The following is a 17,108-nucleotide window of genomic DNA, read 5'->3' on the forward strand; positions in this document are numbered from 1 at the left end:
GCTTATCGAGAATCAGTCAATGCATGGAGTGCTGCAAAGGAGTTTCGCCCCACGTTTTCGCTGAATCAGCAACAGTCTATAGATCCTGGAATCCTTGAACCTCTGCAGAGACCGTTCCAGAGCAATTCGAACCGTATCGAGTCAATCTGGACCCAACCCCAATATCGGAATACGTTCGATCCTGTTGTGGCTCCAGGTGGGTTCCAACCAGTTGCGCCACCAAAAGCTACAAGCTATATTCAAGCCAACCATGAGTCCTCGAAGAAGGATGGCAGGTCTAGTACGACTCAACCAGATATGCTGCGGGGATTTGAGGGCCTAAGAGTGAGTCAACCACAGCATGGTCACTTACCCATGTCACAACAATACGCCAGTTATCATGTACCGCTAGCGACACAGAGTATGCCTAGGGATCAGAAACAAGTTGACCATACCTATGCGGATACATGGAGCGCCAACCAGTATGGGAAAGGTTCACGTCCTCACGTTGGCGGTCCTTACGCAGGTGGTCAGGTAATTAACAGAAAGAGTGTGGCTGCAAACAACACATTCAACTATATGCCTGTTCAACATCAGCAGTCTGTGAGCAATGTGTCATCGTCGTATGGCAGACAGCCACGCGACCTGGAAAATGGGTTCGATGGATATCAAGTGCAGAAGATGCAGCACTACCAGCAGCAACCATATACGCAGACGTACTACCCGTCCAACATCAGCATTCCCGTTGAAGCTCAACACAGTCATTATGACTACAGTGGAGCAATAGATGCTCCAGGCATGACCCTCGAGCTTGCCAACGACGGCCAGAATGACACCAACCACATTTACCGAAGCCCGCTTTTGGAGGATTTCCGCATCAACAAGGCCAAGAAATATGAGTTGAAGGATATATACGGTCACATTGTGGAATTCAGTGGCGATCAATTAGGCTCGCGATTTATCCAGCAAAAGCTTGAAGTCGCAACCAGTGACGAAAAAGACCGCGTATTCAACGAGATTGCACAGGATTCTAGACAGCTGATGACGGATGTGTTTGGTAACTATGTGATCCAAAAGATGTTCGAACATGGCAACCAGCCTCAGAAGAAGCTTCTCGCTAGTCATATGAAGGGCCACGTCTATGCCCTATCAACTCAAGTATACGGGTGTCGGGTGGTACAAAAGGCTCTGGAATATATCCTTACTGACCAGCAGGCAAGTCTGATCAAGGAATTGGATGGCTGCGTTTTGAAAGTGGTTGAGGACCAGAATGGAAACCACGTGATTCAAAAGGCCATCGAAAGAATACCAGGCGAGCATATTCAATTCATCGTCGACGCACATAGAGGACACGTCCACTACCTTTCCAAGCACTCTTATGGCTGTCGCGTCATTCAGCGAATGCTTGAGCATTGTACACCACGTGCGAAACGACAAATATTGGCTGAACTCCATATGAACATCTCCGACCTCATTCAGGACGCCTTTGGCAACTATGTTGTACAGCATGTGATCGCAAATGGCGAAGCACAGGATCGAAAGCCAGTCATTGATAAGGTGATGAGCAGGCTCCTTGAGAATGCCACGCACAAGTTCGCCAGCAACGTGGTGGAGAAAGCTCTCGACTATGCCGACGACGAACAGCGACGAACCATGCTACGGAAGCTAACGGTACGAGACGAGACTGGTCAAAGCCAGAGCAGCAAGTTACTGAGCCACCAATACGGCAACTATGTAATTCGTAAGTGCCTCCAACATAAAGTCTTTTGGTGTGCTAAAGAAGGAGCAGAGAAAAGCGGCGCTCATCTACAAGGACACACGCTTGCCTCGTTGATCGAGGAGATGGAGCAATACCTGCTACAGCTACGTCGAGTCAGTACAGGAAAGCAAGTGACCGCATTTGAGAACACGATCCGGGAGGCTCGACATCGACTGGGCAGGCAAAGACTTGAAGACGGAATTCACAGCGCACCTACACAACCTCGAACGAGTATTGCACGACGATGAGGCTACTTCGAGCACTTCATGTACAGGCCTTCGCATAATTTCAGACTTCAGCAACAATTCGATGCATACACTTAGTCGGGAGGAGTATGCTATTTTTGAGTTGGTAAGAGGATGAACTCAATATGGCAACTGAACTCGTTCTCTGATGTTTTCATCTTCTCATCGAAGGCGTATTTTCGGGAAGGTGACCACAGGAATTATTAGCGCATCGACAGGACAATTTTAGATTAAGTCGTCCACTATAATATATAGCAAGTTTCAGAATAACTTTCAAGGGAGTCAGACATGTGTCAGCTTACTCGTGCATGTTGAAAAAGGCTTCTGCTGCTGCTTGAAACGTGCAAATATCGCCCATTGCTAGGACTTACTTCATGTGTTCCTGAAGACAGACCAACGGCCAGCCAGTGGTGCGCTGAAGACTACATCGCTCCTCGCTAGGATTCAACGGGTAACATCGCTCAGAATCGCGAGATCACGTTTGCCTTGTTTCACCATCGGTTAGAGGCTTGTTGTTGCATGACGAGATTGCCTGGCCATCCTTCTTCAGGAGAACCCACCGGCTTTTCGGCACTTCTCTGTTCAACTCCAGCAACCAGAAAGACAAGCTTGTCCTCACTTCCCTGAGTAACTCATTGCACCTTCCTCAATGAAGCTGGCGTTCATTCCAAAGCAGTGTCGCTTCTTCACAAGGTTAACACCGTTGACTATTAAGCTTTTCGATCTTCTTCATGGCTGAGATGTCCAGACAAGCTAACCACATGTGCAGCACGAACTCATCTTCCTTCATGCAGGTACTGCACCTCATCTGTGGTGGCAGCACCAAGCCAGTTTGAGATGATCAACGTTTTTATGGAGGCCTTAGCAATGTCGGGCAATCAGAGTAAGTGCAGCATGAGTTTCTGCTGGTGTGCTGCTATACAATCAGTATTCGTCTTTGGTATACATCCTGCCGTGCAAATACCACTTCTTCAGTGTATACGACTCTTTCCTCGCGTCGCGTGAACAGTCATGGCCGTTTCTGGTATCTTGTTCGAGCTACCCACTGATCGTCAATCGAGATACTACGATCCAACAGCGCTTGACGTCCACGATCCGAATTGGATCCCAGTACTGAACGGAGCTCAGCTCAAAGTCGATTTCCCACAGCCCTCCTTCTCCGCTATACCTAGCATACCGAACCCTCATGCAAGCGTTGCCGAAATATCCTTGAAGCGATCGAAAAGCAGTTCAGCGCCGGAAGCAGTGGTTCAAAAGCATATCGTTCGCTATCCATCACAGTTACAGATCAAGTCAAAGAGTGTTGCACCGCAAGAATTGTCGACCGCGCATTCCCCAATCGGAGGCCATGATCTGTCGAACAATGCGAACTTTCCAACCGCCTCCAACGAGATACCTGTTATACCTGGATCCATCCCAACACAGGAGGAAAACTTGGTTATGATTCCTGGAAACATAGTGCCGCAGACTGAGACAATTGCAACTTCTCTTCCCCATGCTACTTCGACACGCTCCTCCATATCTTCGGTGAAGAAGTCTCACGTGCCAACATCACGCTTCAATCAGAAAGCATCTAGCATGGCTACTATATCGTCAGTTGCTCAGCAGAGTCATGCGCAGAGTCCTTTACCGTCACGAGTAGTGAGTCCAGAGCCACAGCGACAGTTGTCCCAAATCACCACTAGACCAACTCCACCTCTACCACCGACACCTGAGCCGTCGAGACACATCTCTTCAAGCATTTCCAAAACACAGAAACACAAGTCAACGGCTTCAGAAAGGCGTGCAAGAGCGCTGCACTCAAATCCCTCAAATGTTTCCCTTGGACCACAGCCTCTGTCAAGGTCGAATTCTCTGACGGAGGAGCTGGAAGAAGTGCCACTAATACACCAAATAGCAGGACCTGCGTCTCGAGCTTCCTCCACCCGCTCAAGATCACAGTCGATATGTACTTCTCAACCGACGCCTGCGCCAACTACTCCGTTGCCAGAACTGCCTCGAGGGGCTCCTGTGAAACGACCACCGACTCGAGAACGTGAGAAGGTCCCGCCTGTAATTGAAAAGACTTCACCAACAGTGAAATCCTCGCCGTCGTTTCCCTCGCCTGCACCCTCGTCCACACCATCTCCCGTGCTACCTCCAGCACAAAACGAACATGTCGAGATGGCCAATTTCATGCATACACGCAGAACGACAATTTTTCGAAGATTTGACGACGTTCATGTACGGCTGTTATTGCATCTACAGGATGAGATTTCAGCACTGGAAAAGGAACTACTAGACATTGAGCAATCTGGCCCCGGCAGACCAGATCATCTGGTCAGGAAGCCCACTGTTATGCGCGAATTGCGAAAGACGTTGGCAGAATATGGTGAGTGGTGTACATATTGTCTCTCCACCATCTCTAATATGTACAGATCATCTCTTCGCTAATTGGAGTTCGATGCAAGCGAATAAAGCTAGCGATGAACTGAAAGAACAGCTCGCTAAATGGCTGCAAGCTCCAGATCCCGAAGGTAGTACCTCAAAAACTGCGCAGGCCGATTTGGTCTGGTTAAAAGATTCGAAGGATTTAAGTGCTGTTTCGCTGGACCCCGAAAAAAAGCTACCAGAGGTCTCGAGCTTCAGCAAAGTCAGCACAAAAGAAGAGAACAAGATAGATAAGGAGAATGGCAGGAATGGTGCTAGTTTCCTGGCTATGTTCAGTTGTACCAGCAAGAGGAAATAAAACAAATCGCTTGGCTGCCATCTTCTGGGACATTCATGCTGGGGTCAAGCTAATGGTTTATGACTAAGATCCAGGTCTTCCAGCTAGATCAACTGGCTATGTAGTTGAAATACCCAGCAAATTGAACAGCAGGTGACGAAGCACACCGTAGACAATCAATGTACATGCTTAGGCATTGTCGTATAGGGTTTGTACTGAGGAACACTACATATCCTCGCTTATTCGCCGCACGTGTAGAGCTACAACTAACTCAGAAATGGTATCATGCACCCCAGGTTCTGTACCTGAACGTGACGTACTAGCGCGCTTGAAATTTCGCGTGCTCGGCAGGGCGCGATGACTTTGCAATATTGATTTTGATGTGTCATGGAACCGACGGTGAGCTTACCGTTCATCTCCAGCTCATTCGTTTGTGCGTACAGCCATCAAAGACTCAAACATCAACGTCCCTCACATCTCAGGCAATATAGCATATCTCAACGACGTGGCACCAAAGTCTAGGCACCGAATCACGTACTGACAACACTGCACAAGCCTTCCACAACATATGCTTGTGTAACGACGGTCTTTACCTTCCAACAGAATGTATCCTCCGTCGACGAGTGTCAATATTGACCTCGAAGCGCTGTCAGGAATCTGTGGATCGATATCGATAGCTTGCTGGGTGGTTGTTTTCTCGCCTCAAATTATTGTGTGAAATCCTCATCACCTAGGACCAATCTCTACTAACCAATACATTAGGAAAATTTCCGACGCGGATCAGCAGAAGGGCTATCGATAGTCTTCATTGTGGTATGGCTTCTCGGAGACATCTTCAATATCATTGGATCTGTGTTACAGGGCGTACTGCCGACTATGATCATTCTCGCAATTTACTATACACTTGCAGATATAGTTCTTCTAATCCAGCTCTTCTACTACCGCGGATTCACACTCAAAGACGAAGTCAAGCCGTCTAAGCCCATCGATACAGAGCAACAAGATGGCGAGCGACGACCTCTTCTCTCCTCAACGTCTCCAAGACCCGAAGAGCGATCTCGCGGCTCATTCTCAGAAGACTTCCGAAATCACGGCCAGCATCTCTCCCCAGCTACCCCCTTCATCAGTGACGCAGCAAAAGACCCACCCGCAATCAGGTCCCAAAAACCAACTTCAACCCTCCAAGCAGTCTTCCTCAACACCGGTGCAATCCTCCTAGTCTGCGCCGCCGGCATTCTAGGCTGGTACATCTCTGTCCGCCACAGCCACAACCACAGCGGCCACACCCACAAGCACAGGCACTACCACAAACACGACGCCGAACTCCCATCCTCCGAACCTCTCGAGTTCGACACCCTAGGACAAGTCTTCGGCTACCTCTGCGCAGTCTTCTATCTCGGTTCTCGCATCCCACAACTCCTGCTAAACTACCGACGAAAATCGACCGAGGGCGTCTCCCTGCTCTTCTTCCTGTTTGCGTGTATCGGCAACTTGACGTACGACATGTCGATATTCGCGTATAATCCCAGAAATAGTTGTGAGTTTGGACCTAGGCATTGTCAGACGGGTGAGGCGCGCGAGATTTATCTAAGGTATATTGCGGTGAATGCGAGCTGGATTGCTGGGAGTTTGGGGACGTTGGTACTTGATGGGGCGATTTTTGTGCAGTTTTTCTTGTATAAGAAGGATAACGACCAGGAGGAAGTGAACAATGGACGGCCTTTTGTTGGGGCAGAGCAGGCAGTTTCTGACTAGTGGTCGGAGGTGCATGTTCATTTTAACTATCACTTGCCTGAACGGAGTGATCTGTATAGGTACAGGAATGCTCTGCGCACGCAGAGAGTCAGGCCTAAGGAGCGGAAGTGGGTTGTATGAGTAGGAGCTATATACTTCGGTCGACTAGCATAGCCACGAAATCTTCGAGCTCAAACAACAACAACACCAACACACGCCTTGAACTACCAAATCCAAGCCAACCTCAACCTCCTACCTCTCCTCCTCCTTCCTTCCCCTCCCCACCCCATCCACATCCACCCCTCCTGGCCCCCTCCTCATCTTCACCAACTCCTCCCCTCCTCCTCCCAGAAGCTCCCTCACCCACTCAACCTTATCATCCAAAAACTGCTCCCTTTGCGGCGTCCACTCCTTTCCGGCCCGTGGCAACACACCCGCCGGCACAGAAATGATATCGTCGTTTAGGGGCGTTGAGGCACTGATTTTGCTGCCGCAAATGGCGCAGAAGCGGCGGTAGAGGGGTTGGCCGGATTGGGTTGCGTGGTCGGTGTAGGTTGTTATGTTGGTTGTTTGAGAGGAGAGGAGGGTGTATTGCTGGGTGGTGATGTGAGATACCAACGGCAAGGTGAGAGTATAGGGGATTGTGGCAATGAGAAAGTGAGGAATAGGAGAAGATGGCAGGCTTGACACTACTTACTGATTTATGGAAGATGGAGGCTGTGTGGAAGGTGCTTCCTGAAGTGCGCCTGTTGGATTGGAAACGATTGTCAGCTGGAGCTCTTTCTTCCGACGATATTGGGCAGAAGCGTTGTGGGTTGAGGACACGTACTTGCAGTTGATACAGTGACAAATAACGTTGTATATAGGGTCTCCTGTGACTTTGAATTGAATAGCTCCGCAGAGGCAGTGGCCGACTTGATCTTCTGGTTCTTGTGTCATGGTGAAATGCAAGGACTGTTCGCTCGGTAAGTTTTTCTCTTTGGCTCGCGTATGATGAGTTAATGGCTACGTATTCTGTTTCTCGGGATCTGGATAAATCTAGGGTTCTATATAAACCTTGAAAGCTGGACGACTGCTTTTGTAAGCTTAGCTTAGCTTAGCTAACCATTAAGTGCCAACCTTTTCTGAAATGAAAAGGATATAGAAGGAGATCAAAGGGATGTAGATTACGAATCTGACTTGAATCATGAACAGGTCTACACCGGTCTCAAGTAGTGCTATCTTCACGTCTATCTACACAGTATGTATGAGTGCTGTTTCCCTCAACTATCGCATCAAGATGTCCGTCTCACGAGGCCGGCCATAGCCGAGGTCATACTACAGCTCTTAGAATGAGCCACAATCGAAGCTCCTCTGACAACCAAAAATTCGACGTCGATCGTAATTGCGATTTTGCGATTCTGCGATTCTCCATCGAACTACACCATCTGAGAACGCCCTTCTTCCGCACTTTGCAAACCCCACGGATCAAGAGTCGACAGGATGTGATTTGTCATCTCGTGGTTCAAGCACGAGTATTATGCTGGTTCGATCTGTGCCCAGCAATTCTACTGTCGGTGCGAGCAGTTCCGACCACTCTTTGAATTCAGAAGTGTACCACAAAGGCATTGAGCTGTTTCCGCATCGAAAGGTGTCAGCTTTTTCAGTCTTCCGGAAGGAACAGGTTGGTAGCTATGATATCCACCGGGACGTGTAATACTTTTGAGAAGGATTTAGTCCTTCAATCTGAAGTAGATCACGTCTTCTCTCTTTCGGAAGGTTCTGTTTTCTGTTCCGGTTCAGCTGGCTTTGGTGCGATTCCCTTTTTCTCAGCCTCGAGCTTTTCTCTGTTGGCCTTCTCCTCCAAAGACTTCTTGAGCCAGCTGTCTAAGTCCGTCATTGCACCGTCTACATCTCCGATGTAGTTCAGTAGATAGCCTTGCAGTTCTGCTGGAGAGAATTTGCCGTTTGGGATCTGCTTCGCAAAAATTGTCGCGAGCTCTTCAAGGTCCTGTGTTTCGTCACCAACCATTCGCTTAAAGATGTTCTTCGCAGTCTCAAAGGTAGCGTTTTTGAATTCGACTTTATAGTCGACTCGACCAGCTCGAGCCAACGCAGGGTCAAGAGCTTCTGGATGATTTGTAGACATGATGAGCACGTGGCCTTCAGGCGAAGCAGCGCCATCAAGAGCGTTGAGGACGCCAGAGAGTGTGATATTGTATCTAACGTCAACGCGTTCACCGATTCGGCCCATCTTGTCGTAATCCTTGTCATCGTCGTCATTCCGTGGTGGCGGTGGTGGTTTTGGTTTGTCGATCATTGTGGAGGACACCTCTCTCGAAAGACCGGCGCTATCAATATCTTCTAGGAGGACTACACAAGGCTCATCGACTGAGGTCATTAGGTTTGTCAACATGCCATCGCTCAATCGTGGATTTGCCAGGCTGAGTACGTAAAGATCGATATTGAAATGTCCAGCAATAGCCATGCTTAGAGAGGTCTTTCCAGTGCCTGGTGGACCATGAAACAGGTAGCCTCTCCGATACGGGATACCGCGACGAGCATACCATTCTTTTGTTTCGTCTGACAAATACTTTTTCAGATCCTTGACCAGCTTAGTCTTCTCCATGTCGTCAACGTCAACAGTGTCCAGCGGTCTGGTCTGCTTGTGCGCCAACACATCCCAATCATCCTCAGGACAATGCCAAATCCTGGTCGTACGAGAGCCCTCTTCGTTTTGGTACGTGTTCCAAGCTTCTTGCAGCACGGCCTTGATAGGTCTATGCGAGAATGAAAACGCTTTTAGTTTAACGTCCTTGGAGTCGTTGTAGTACGAACGTCGACCTGACCAGGAGATAGCCTCCAAGATGAACAGGGTACGCTCGAACCAGAAAAATCTTTTTCCGCTCTTCTCAAAGCAGATGTCTTTTGCACCTGCATGGTCTTCCGGCCACCATAGTTTATCATTGACTTGCTGCCGTCTATAGGCGGCGGATTGTGCATCGACTTGAAGGTGACGCAGAGGATCCTTGCGAAAATGAACCCATCGACAGAGATAATCATATAATGGATCGTCTGACTTGAGTTGCGCAAAAGGAAGCCATTCTCCAATGATGGAATTGAATAATGGCCATATCAGATGTGTAAGTGCTGCAGCTGCTGAGAAAGCTATGATAAGTGGTGTGATGATCCTGAAGAGGCGAGGATTTCGTCTTGCTTGGGTCAAGATTTGCGGTCCAAATGTGTTGATTATGAAGCCAGGAACACCAAGAAGTCCAATGACTTTCTGCGCTATATTTGTCGTCGTGGACGTGGATGGATCTTTCTCCTCTCTCTCGGAGCTACCTCCTTCGAGAAAGTCCATCAATTCGCTTGATGTCTTTCGCAGTAAAGAGTGAGGAGGGAAACACACGAGTGAAGAAGGATAAATACACGCATTGCATTGACGACATGGCTTTCAGGGAATGAAAGTGAATCATTGACCGGTTTGTCAGGCAGCAAATCATTGCCAAGCGATAACCAAACAAGCGTGGACTTTCAGCTTGCTTCGATTCATGGGTGGGCCCATGACGGGCCAAATATGGACAGTGTTGAGCTTTGAGGTCGCTAGCTTCACTCTGATTGTCGGCTTTCTACGGCTGCCTGCGTCAAAACTGCACAGACGCGTGAGGAAGTGAAAGAGCAGCGTTGAGTCAGAGGTCTGTGGGCAATGACTCTGATTGCGAAGCGTGGACCCCATGGGTATAGATCAAGGCAATATGAGGTTATTTTCGGGTAAGATACGAAACCCGATCGGCACTGCCTTGGCGATGCAGGACGCGAAGTGGCTACACTAAACGCGTTCATTAGGAAGGTCTAGCCACACGCGCCACGGGTCAGTCATAATTCAACAGCGAAGTACTTGGAACAGTATATTTGATTCTATGCCTTCCAAGCACTGACTATTTGCACCACATCTTCGTCTGCGACAGGGTGACCGAGACCGACCCTCTGTGGGATATGTTTTGCACTGGCCCCCCAAACGAGGGCATACTTGAACGTTTCTTTCATAGTGCGATGTATCGAATCGCAAACGTCTTCGATCGTGCTGTTCCTCCTCACGATCAAGGCTTCACTAAAGTCTGGTTCTATTCCTTGTCGCTTCGTGTACAATCTTATCAGTCTCAGTTCCTGCCAGCATCTTGCCACAACATCGTCAATTCCTAGGTCCATCTCGCAACTCATAACGACAGTATTCGGTTCTCTTGCCAGCTCGCTCAGGAAGTCTAAGCTGATGGCATCGACCTTGTTATAGACATATAAACACTGGATATACTTCCTGTGATCTTTCATGATAACGTCGATGAAGTCGTCAACTGTGGCATTCTCGTCCCGAACCAGTACTTCACAGTTTAGGATCTTGTAGTCTCGTAAGATGTTGTAAAGCATTTTCTCGTCTAGGTATTTCGGAGGTGTCTGAAACGTAATCTTCATTCCTCCTGCTTTCTTTGCTTTTAGGTAGATGTTTGGGGGTTCGCGATTCAGTCTGATACCTACCGCTTCCAATTCTGCCTCGAGTAGTGATCTCTGTTCGGCTCGCTTGGTCGCGTCAAGGATCATCAGTATCAAATCGGACGTCTTCGCTGCACTGATGACTTGTCTGCCGCGTCCTTTGCCCTCGGAGGCCCCTTCGATGATACCTGGAAGATCAAGAATCTGTATCTCGGCACCTCCATATTCCAACACTCCAGGTATAGCTGTGAGTGTTGTGAATGAGTATGCTGCCACTTCGGATTTCGTTTTTGTGATTTTGGATAGGAAAGTACTCTTGCCAACTGATGGAAATCCGACAAGTGCTATGCGTGCATCGCCTGATTTTGAGACGTCAAAGCCGGCACCGCCACCAGATCCTGCTCCTGGGCCTGGTTCCAGTAATTGTGCTCTCAAGCGTGCAAGTTTACCTTTCAATAGACCCAAGTGATATTCAGTCGCTTTGTTCTTCTGTGTTCGTGCCATCTCCGCCTCTATCTCCTTGATCCTCTCTGTTATGTTGACCATCTTGGCGGTTTTGCTGTATGAAAATAAAGAGGTAGGTCACGTCCTGGCTTTTCAAGAGCCACAACCACTCAGGTATCGAGCACTTGCGATGAATGGAGACTGCTGCCACTTCGGTAGTCTTGTTCCGAAGAGAGCAAAGATTCACTACGAAGTGATAATTCACTGTTTTTCAAATATAAGCACTGTCCTCAAGGAATATTGACATGCCTCAGGTTCTTTCAGGAAGAATTGCAGACGCTAGACGTGGCCGCTAACTTGCGCACGTCCCCCGAACCAAATGGGCTGTTGTCACGGATCAAATATGCTGGTTCGTCCTTCCTGAATAAACACGACTTCCTCTTCCTTTCACACTCACTTTCTTTGTCTGTGTCAACATGAACGTGCAAACATCGTCGTAAGGTAGATACAGCTGCGGCTGTTCTGCCTAGACTCAAGTCATTCTGTATGACTTGTGTCGCCATAACAATAAAACAAAAGCAATTGCATTGACTGCTAGTCAATGCCGCCAAATGGCGAAGAAGAATAAAAACCGTGGTGCAACAGCGCAACCTTCACAAACTGCACAAGTGGTCCCTAAAGAGACTACTCAAGATGTGCAACCCTCAGTCGTCGATAGCCATGCTCATGGCTTGAGCAAAGGTAATACAATGGAGATGGTGAATATGTTTGATGATATCTTTAGTGATCACGATAAGGCCGTGCTTGAAGCATTTCCCAAACGAAAGCAGATTGTGGGTATTCTGAAGTCCATATACGCTAATGAGATCAGACTAAGAGCTCGAAAAACAGTCTGGGGCCTGCCTGTACTGGCTTTTGAGATCGCTGTGACCGCTCTTGACGATGCTTCAGTGTTTGTTCGTCTCGATGTTGAGCTGCCCGACAACTACCCGAAGGTTCCTCCCGTTATTCGCTTGGATGAGCTCGAGCCGGATGATGCTACGTTGAGGAAGAACTTGAGGGATGTCATCGCCCATTTCGAGAAGACAGAACTCGGCGACGACAGCATGGTTTCTAGTATGCTTCAAGGCATACAAGACAAGCTCGGAGATGCACACGCGGAGATACAGAAACGTGCGCAAGGCACTAGTCTCGAGCAAGAACGGGCCACTGTAGAGTCTGCTGCGCAAGTCAATGCCACTATTCGACAACAATTATTGAGTCGTCAGAAGGAAGCGGAGACAGCTGCCTCGGAGGCAAAATTGGCGCAAGAATTCGATGCACAGAGACGTCGACGGCAGCTTCTGAGCTCGAATGAGTCAGCGCCTGATCAATCGACGACTGCTGGTGAGGATTATCCTGCTGACTGCATTGTCTTTGACCACGACGTTACTATCAGTGATGCCTCGTACGAGTCCGCCTTGACTTTTCGAGCGGTACAGCCCATGGGCACCCTGTATCACAGGAATGGCAAGCTTGTGACTATCGCCTGCCCCTTTCGTGGTGGCGAAATCATCAAAATGCAGCTGGTACTAAAGGAAGTTCGGCTCGCTTCAGCGGAAGATAGCGAGGCGCAATATCGGCAGACAATGTCCCAAATAGAATTGGCACTACAGGAAGTCAAGACATTTGAACATTCATCTATCGTCAAAATACACGATTACAAACTTGTGCAGATCCTAAACGACAATGCCATGGCTTATTGGGAGCTGTATATCCTGACTGAGCATGCTCAACAGTCGTTAGATGGCTTGCTAGATATGGTTGACGGACTTGGTGCTGTGAAGGTCAGAACTTATGCACGGTCGATACTTGACGCCCTCGAATTCTACGATAGAAAAGGTCATGTTCACCCTGCCATCCATGCATACAACATACTCCTGTTCGGCTCCCAACATAAAACGTACCAAGCGAAACTCTCTGATGGCTATGGAACTACACTGAGAGAGCTTGTCGAGCGTGCGCAGGCTAGCCAACCGCCAGAGCTGAATCAGGGCAACTGGGCTGCTCCTGAATTGATCGGAGGTCGATCAGCGAGGAGTAACAAAACCTGTATATGGGAGCTTGGGGTCGTGCTGCTGCAAATGGTGCTTGGTAACGACATGACAAAAAAATATACTTCGCCAGAGGATGCGCTATCTCAGGCCGGACTTGACCAGGACTTCGATTATATGATCTCGAAAATGTGCTCCATATCTGCTCGAAAGAGACCAAGTGCATTTCAGGCTCAGTCGTTCCAATTCTTCAAGAACCACGATCTGTCCGTTTTCCAATCGGAGAACGAGAGCAGACGAATGACTAAAGCCGCACTGGTACCAAAGTCTGGACGCGTTTCCGAGTCAAGGTGGATTTCGGAGTGGGAACCAGTCGAGAAGCTCGGAAAAGGTGGATTTGGTACTGTGGTCAAGGCCCGTCATCGACTAGACGGGCATTTCTACGCTATCAAACAACTAAAATGCAAATCCATCCGGGACCTGGAAGATATTTGGGGCGAGGTCAGAATGTTGGCTCAGCTCAATCATCCCGGTATCGTCCGATACTTCGTCGCATGGAGCGAAGAAGATCCTCAAATAACGGCAGACTCAGAAACGTCGACTGCGTTGACTGATCCAAGGAGTTTTGCACCTCCAACAGGCAGCGTTGCCTTGAGGAATAGTTTGTTCGCAGTGCCTTCCACCGGCCATGATTTTATGGATCCTTCCTTGGCTCAGCTGTCTGATGTTGAGGATGACGAGAACGAGGCCGAAGATGTTACGCAGAGCACTGAAAGCAGTGATGACGGTAATATGTTCGGCTACCAATCTGCACCGTCAGCGTCCGACGCTGATAGCCAAGCACTCGAATCGGAAGCTGAGGTAGATCCAGAAAGCGATCCTTTTGGACTTCAAGCCGTGGCTAACAACCTGGATGAAGCTCCGAACCTCTTTGAATCAGATAGCGCAGACAAAGCCAGAGAAAGAACCAACATACCCTCGCGACCTCAACCTTTCATAGCTGCAAAAGGAACTCCGAGCGTCCTTCGGCGACCACCACAATACTACAACAAGAGCCTGACTTTATTCATTCAGATGGAACTCTGCGATACTGGAACCCTACTTGAACTTATCAGAAATGGTCTACCTGATCAAGTCAATGAGGCTTGGCGCATATTCCGACTCGTGGTAGATGGTCTCGAATACATTCACGAACAAGGAGTTGTGCATCGGGACCTCAAGCCAACGAATATCTTCATTGATTCACACAACATGCCTAAAATTGGCGATTTTGGCCTAGCAGCTGCCTCACAAGCGACTGTAAATGGCTCGAAGCTGGCAACCCATGTTGCTGGTCCACTGTCGAAAGGTGTAGGCACTCTATTTTATATTGCTCCAGAGCTTGGAGACTCTAAATCTACTGGTCAATATTCTACCAAAGCCGATATGTTCGCTTTAGGTGTTATCTTCTTTGAGATGTGCTTCCCCTTCAGGACCGCAACAGAAAGGGTCAGCTGGATGCGTAGTATCAACAAAGATGGATCGCAATTACCAAGTCGATTTGAAAACCCCGAATACAAAACGCAGGGTCGGATTATCGTTTCATTACTCGATCACAATCCGGACAGGCGGCCATCTGCCAGAGCCTTGCTTCTCGATCCAGAAATCCCAGAGCCTCTCGAAGAAGACAAGGAACAACGATACTTCCAGAGACTTGTGCAGGGTGACCCACAGCAATTTCAACTTGTGATGCAGAATTTCATGGGAAGAACTGCGAGCAGACCACAAATGCTTTCGTACGCACATGTTGACAAGGAGGATTTTAGAATACCCGACGAGTATCTGCTCAGCGTGCTTCAACAAAAGCTGAGAGACGTCTTCAAAGCTCATGGTGGAGTAGAAAGCAATCGCGAAACAATCTTCCCTGTGGAGGGACTTTATCCAAATACAGCCAAATTTCTGGACGCTGCAGGCTTCACGGTCCAGCTTCCATACGATCTTACAGTGCCTTTCGCTCGAGCCATAGCTGTGCGGAAGCCTCAGTATACAAAAAGCTTCACATTTGGAATAGTTTTCCGGCAAAGAAAAGAGCTAGGTCTTGAACCCTTGTGCATCCCGGAAGTCGACTTCGACCTTGTGTCTTACAGCGCTCAGGATTTGTCGCTACGAGATGCACAAGTCATCTCGGTCCTGGATGATTGTCTCCTCAAGCTTAGCTCGCTCTTCAGTCGTTCTTTCTCGATCATCGTTTCTCACGGGGACCTACTCGACCTGATACTGGACGCATGCGGGGTCCCAGAACAGCGAATCGAAGTGGTCAAGAGATTGTTATCCAACCTCAATATTGGTAAAACGACTTGGAAACAACTTCAACAAGAACTGCAGTCCCCTGAGGCTGGCTTGACTAGCACGATGGTGTCAGACTTGAGTGGGTTTAATATATCTTCTGGTCTGGAGGAAGTCCGTGACCGCGTGCTCAGAAGTCTCAACAAGCTGAAAAAAGCTGACTTGGCAACGAAAGCCACAAGGACGCTGACTCGTCTCCAAGAGGTGAATGATTACATCAACAGCTTTCGAGTACGCACACCCGTTTTGTTTTCACCTTTGAGCAATACCTCAGAGATGCTCTACCGAGGTAGCCTGATGTTCAAGTGTACGGAGAGCAAATCATCTAAGGCTATAGCGGTTGGTGGCCGGTACGATGCCCTCATCAGGAGCTACCAAACACCTACGCACAAAACCTTTGCTCGAGCAGCAGGCTTTAGGATCAACATTATGGATCTGGTCGCGCACGCGCGAAGTGATGCACAGTCGACTATCGGCAAGTCGGCAAGGACGAAAGGCGTCATACCTGCAACCATAGAGCCACGCATTGATATTGTGGTTACCAGCTTTGACGAAGCAACTCTTTATGGCACCTGTGTCGAGATCCTACGTAATTTGTTGGATGCTGGAATGAGTGCCGAGCTTTCCGATCCCTTCTCAAACATGGATGAGCTTGACCAAGCTTACTCCAATGTCAGTCGTTTCTGGGTGGTCATCGTTCGACCTGGCGGCACCAAAATCAAAGTTCGCTCTCCCAACAAAGACGAGAACGAAGTTGTGAGCTCAGATCTGACTAAGTGGCTGCGCGACGAAATGGAAGAGAGACAGCCAGCCAGCATATCAGAACCAGTACTCCGAAGAACAAGAAGCTCACACGGAGCAGGAGAAAGAGAAAACGTTACGATCTTGACACCTCAACATAAATCCAAGAAAGTCAACCGAGCCATGATCGTCGACTCTGCACGATCCGCAGCACAAGATCTCGCGGAGTCAATAAGCAAAAACTGCAGAGTCCTCGCCATCGATACTGACGACGATACACTCCAGCGACTGCGCAACACGAGACTAGCTGACAGCGAGACCTGGCGAACACTGAGACATTCTGTTGCGTTGACTGACAGGGAGTACATCCAGGAAATTCAAGAGCAATTACAGGACTGGAATAAGGCTGGTCAGGACGGTGCTTTTGTATGTAACTACAAGACCAAGACGTGCATTTTCTACGATTTCGGGAAGGCTTGATTGACGATGAATGGATGAATGATTGATGAGACACGAAGGATGTGGAACAAGGGTGTTGAGATGGGATGAAAAAGTTTTGTGATTTTCGAGGTGATACCATACACTATTTGTTGAGCTTGAGGACAGTCAAGGGAAGAATTTGATAGCCGCGATGCACAGCGTCGCTTGCTGCTGTTACTTCGATAACCTTG

At 48.6% G+C, this 17,108-nt stretch overlaps 6 protein-coding genes across 6 annotated transcripts; 4 read left to right on the forward strand and 2 right to left on the reverse strand.

Annotated features, from left to right (window-relative positions):
• Positions 1-354: 354 nt before the first annotated feature.
• PUF3 (mRNA binding protein puf3) lies at positions 355-1,986 on the forward strand (the record flags this gene model as incomplete). The annotated part of the gene is made up of 2 exons (XM_064900200.1): positions 355-1,720; positions 1,769-1,986. The coding sequence occupies 2 exons, from the start codon at positions 355-357 to the stop codon at positions 1,984-1,986; spliced, it is 1,584 nt and encodes a 527-aa protein (XP_064753512.1).
• Positions 1,987-4,146: 2,160 nt separating this feature from the next.
• LTR64_005864 (uncharacterized protein) lies at positions 4,147-4,711 on the forward strand (the record flags this gene model as incomplete). The annotated part of the gene is made up of 2 exons (XM_064900201.1): positions 4,147-4,354; positions 4,401-4,711. The coding sequence occupies 2 exons, from the start codon at positions 4,147-4,149 to the stop codon at positions 4,709-4,711; spliced, it is 519 nt and encodes a 172-aa protein (XP_064753513.1).
• A 583-nt stretch (positions 4,712-5,294) lies between these two features.
• Positions 5,295-6,445, forward strand: RTC2 (putative vacuolar membrane transporter for cationic amino acids; the record flags this gene model as incomplete). Its single annotated transcript, XM_064900202.1, has 2 exons — positions 5,295-5,402; positions 5,453-6,445. The coding sequence occupies 2 exons, from the start codon at positions 5,295-5,297 to the stop codon at positions 6,443-6,445; spliced, it is 1,101 nt and encodes a 366-aa protein (XP_064753514.1).
• A 1,714-nt stretch (positions 6,446-8,159) lies between these two features.
• On the reverse strand, positions 8,160-9,855 carry LTR64_005866 (uncharacterized protein; the record flags this gene model as incomplete). Its single annotated transcript, XM_064900203.1, has 2 exons — positions 8,160-9,782; positions 9,838-9,855. The coding sequence occupies 2 exons, from the start codon at positions 9,853-9,855 to the stop codon at positions 8,160-8,162; spliced, it is 1,641 nt and encodes a 546-aa protein (XP_064753515.1).
• Positions 9,856-10,324: 469 nt separating this feature from the next.
• RBG2 (Ribosome-interacting GTPase 2) lies at positions 10,325-11,440 on the reverse strand (the record flags this gene model as incomplete). Its single annotated transcript, XM_064900204.1, has 1 exon — positions 10,325-11,440. The coding sequence occupies one exon, from the start codon at positions 11,438-11,440 to the stop codon at positions 10,325-10,327; it is 1,116 nt and encodes a 371-aa protein (XP_064753516.1).
• Positions 11,441-11,949: 509 nt separating this feature from the next.
• Positions 11,950-16,917, forward strand: GCN2 (eukaryotic translation initiation factor 2-alpha kinase; the record flags this gene model as incomplete). Its single annotated transcript, XM_064900205.1, has 1 exon — positions 11,950-16,917. One exon carries the CDS (start codon positions 11,950-11,952, stop codon positions 16,915-16,917), a length of 4,968 nt encoding a protein of 1,655 aa, XP_064753517.1.
• Positions 16,918-17,108: the final 191 nt, after the last annotated feature.

This window comes from Lithohypha guttulata (assembly GCF_036872675.1).
Source record: "Lithohypha guttulata strain CCFEE 5908 chromosome Unknown scaffold_4, whole genome shotgun sequence".
Taxonomy (NCBI): domain Eukaryota; kingdom Fungi; phylum Ascomycota; class Eurotiomycetes; order Chaetothyriales; family Trichomeriaceae; genus Lithohypha; species Lithohypha guttulata.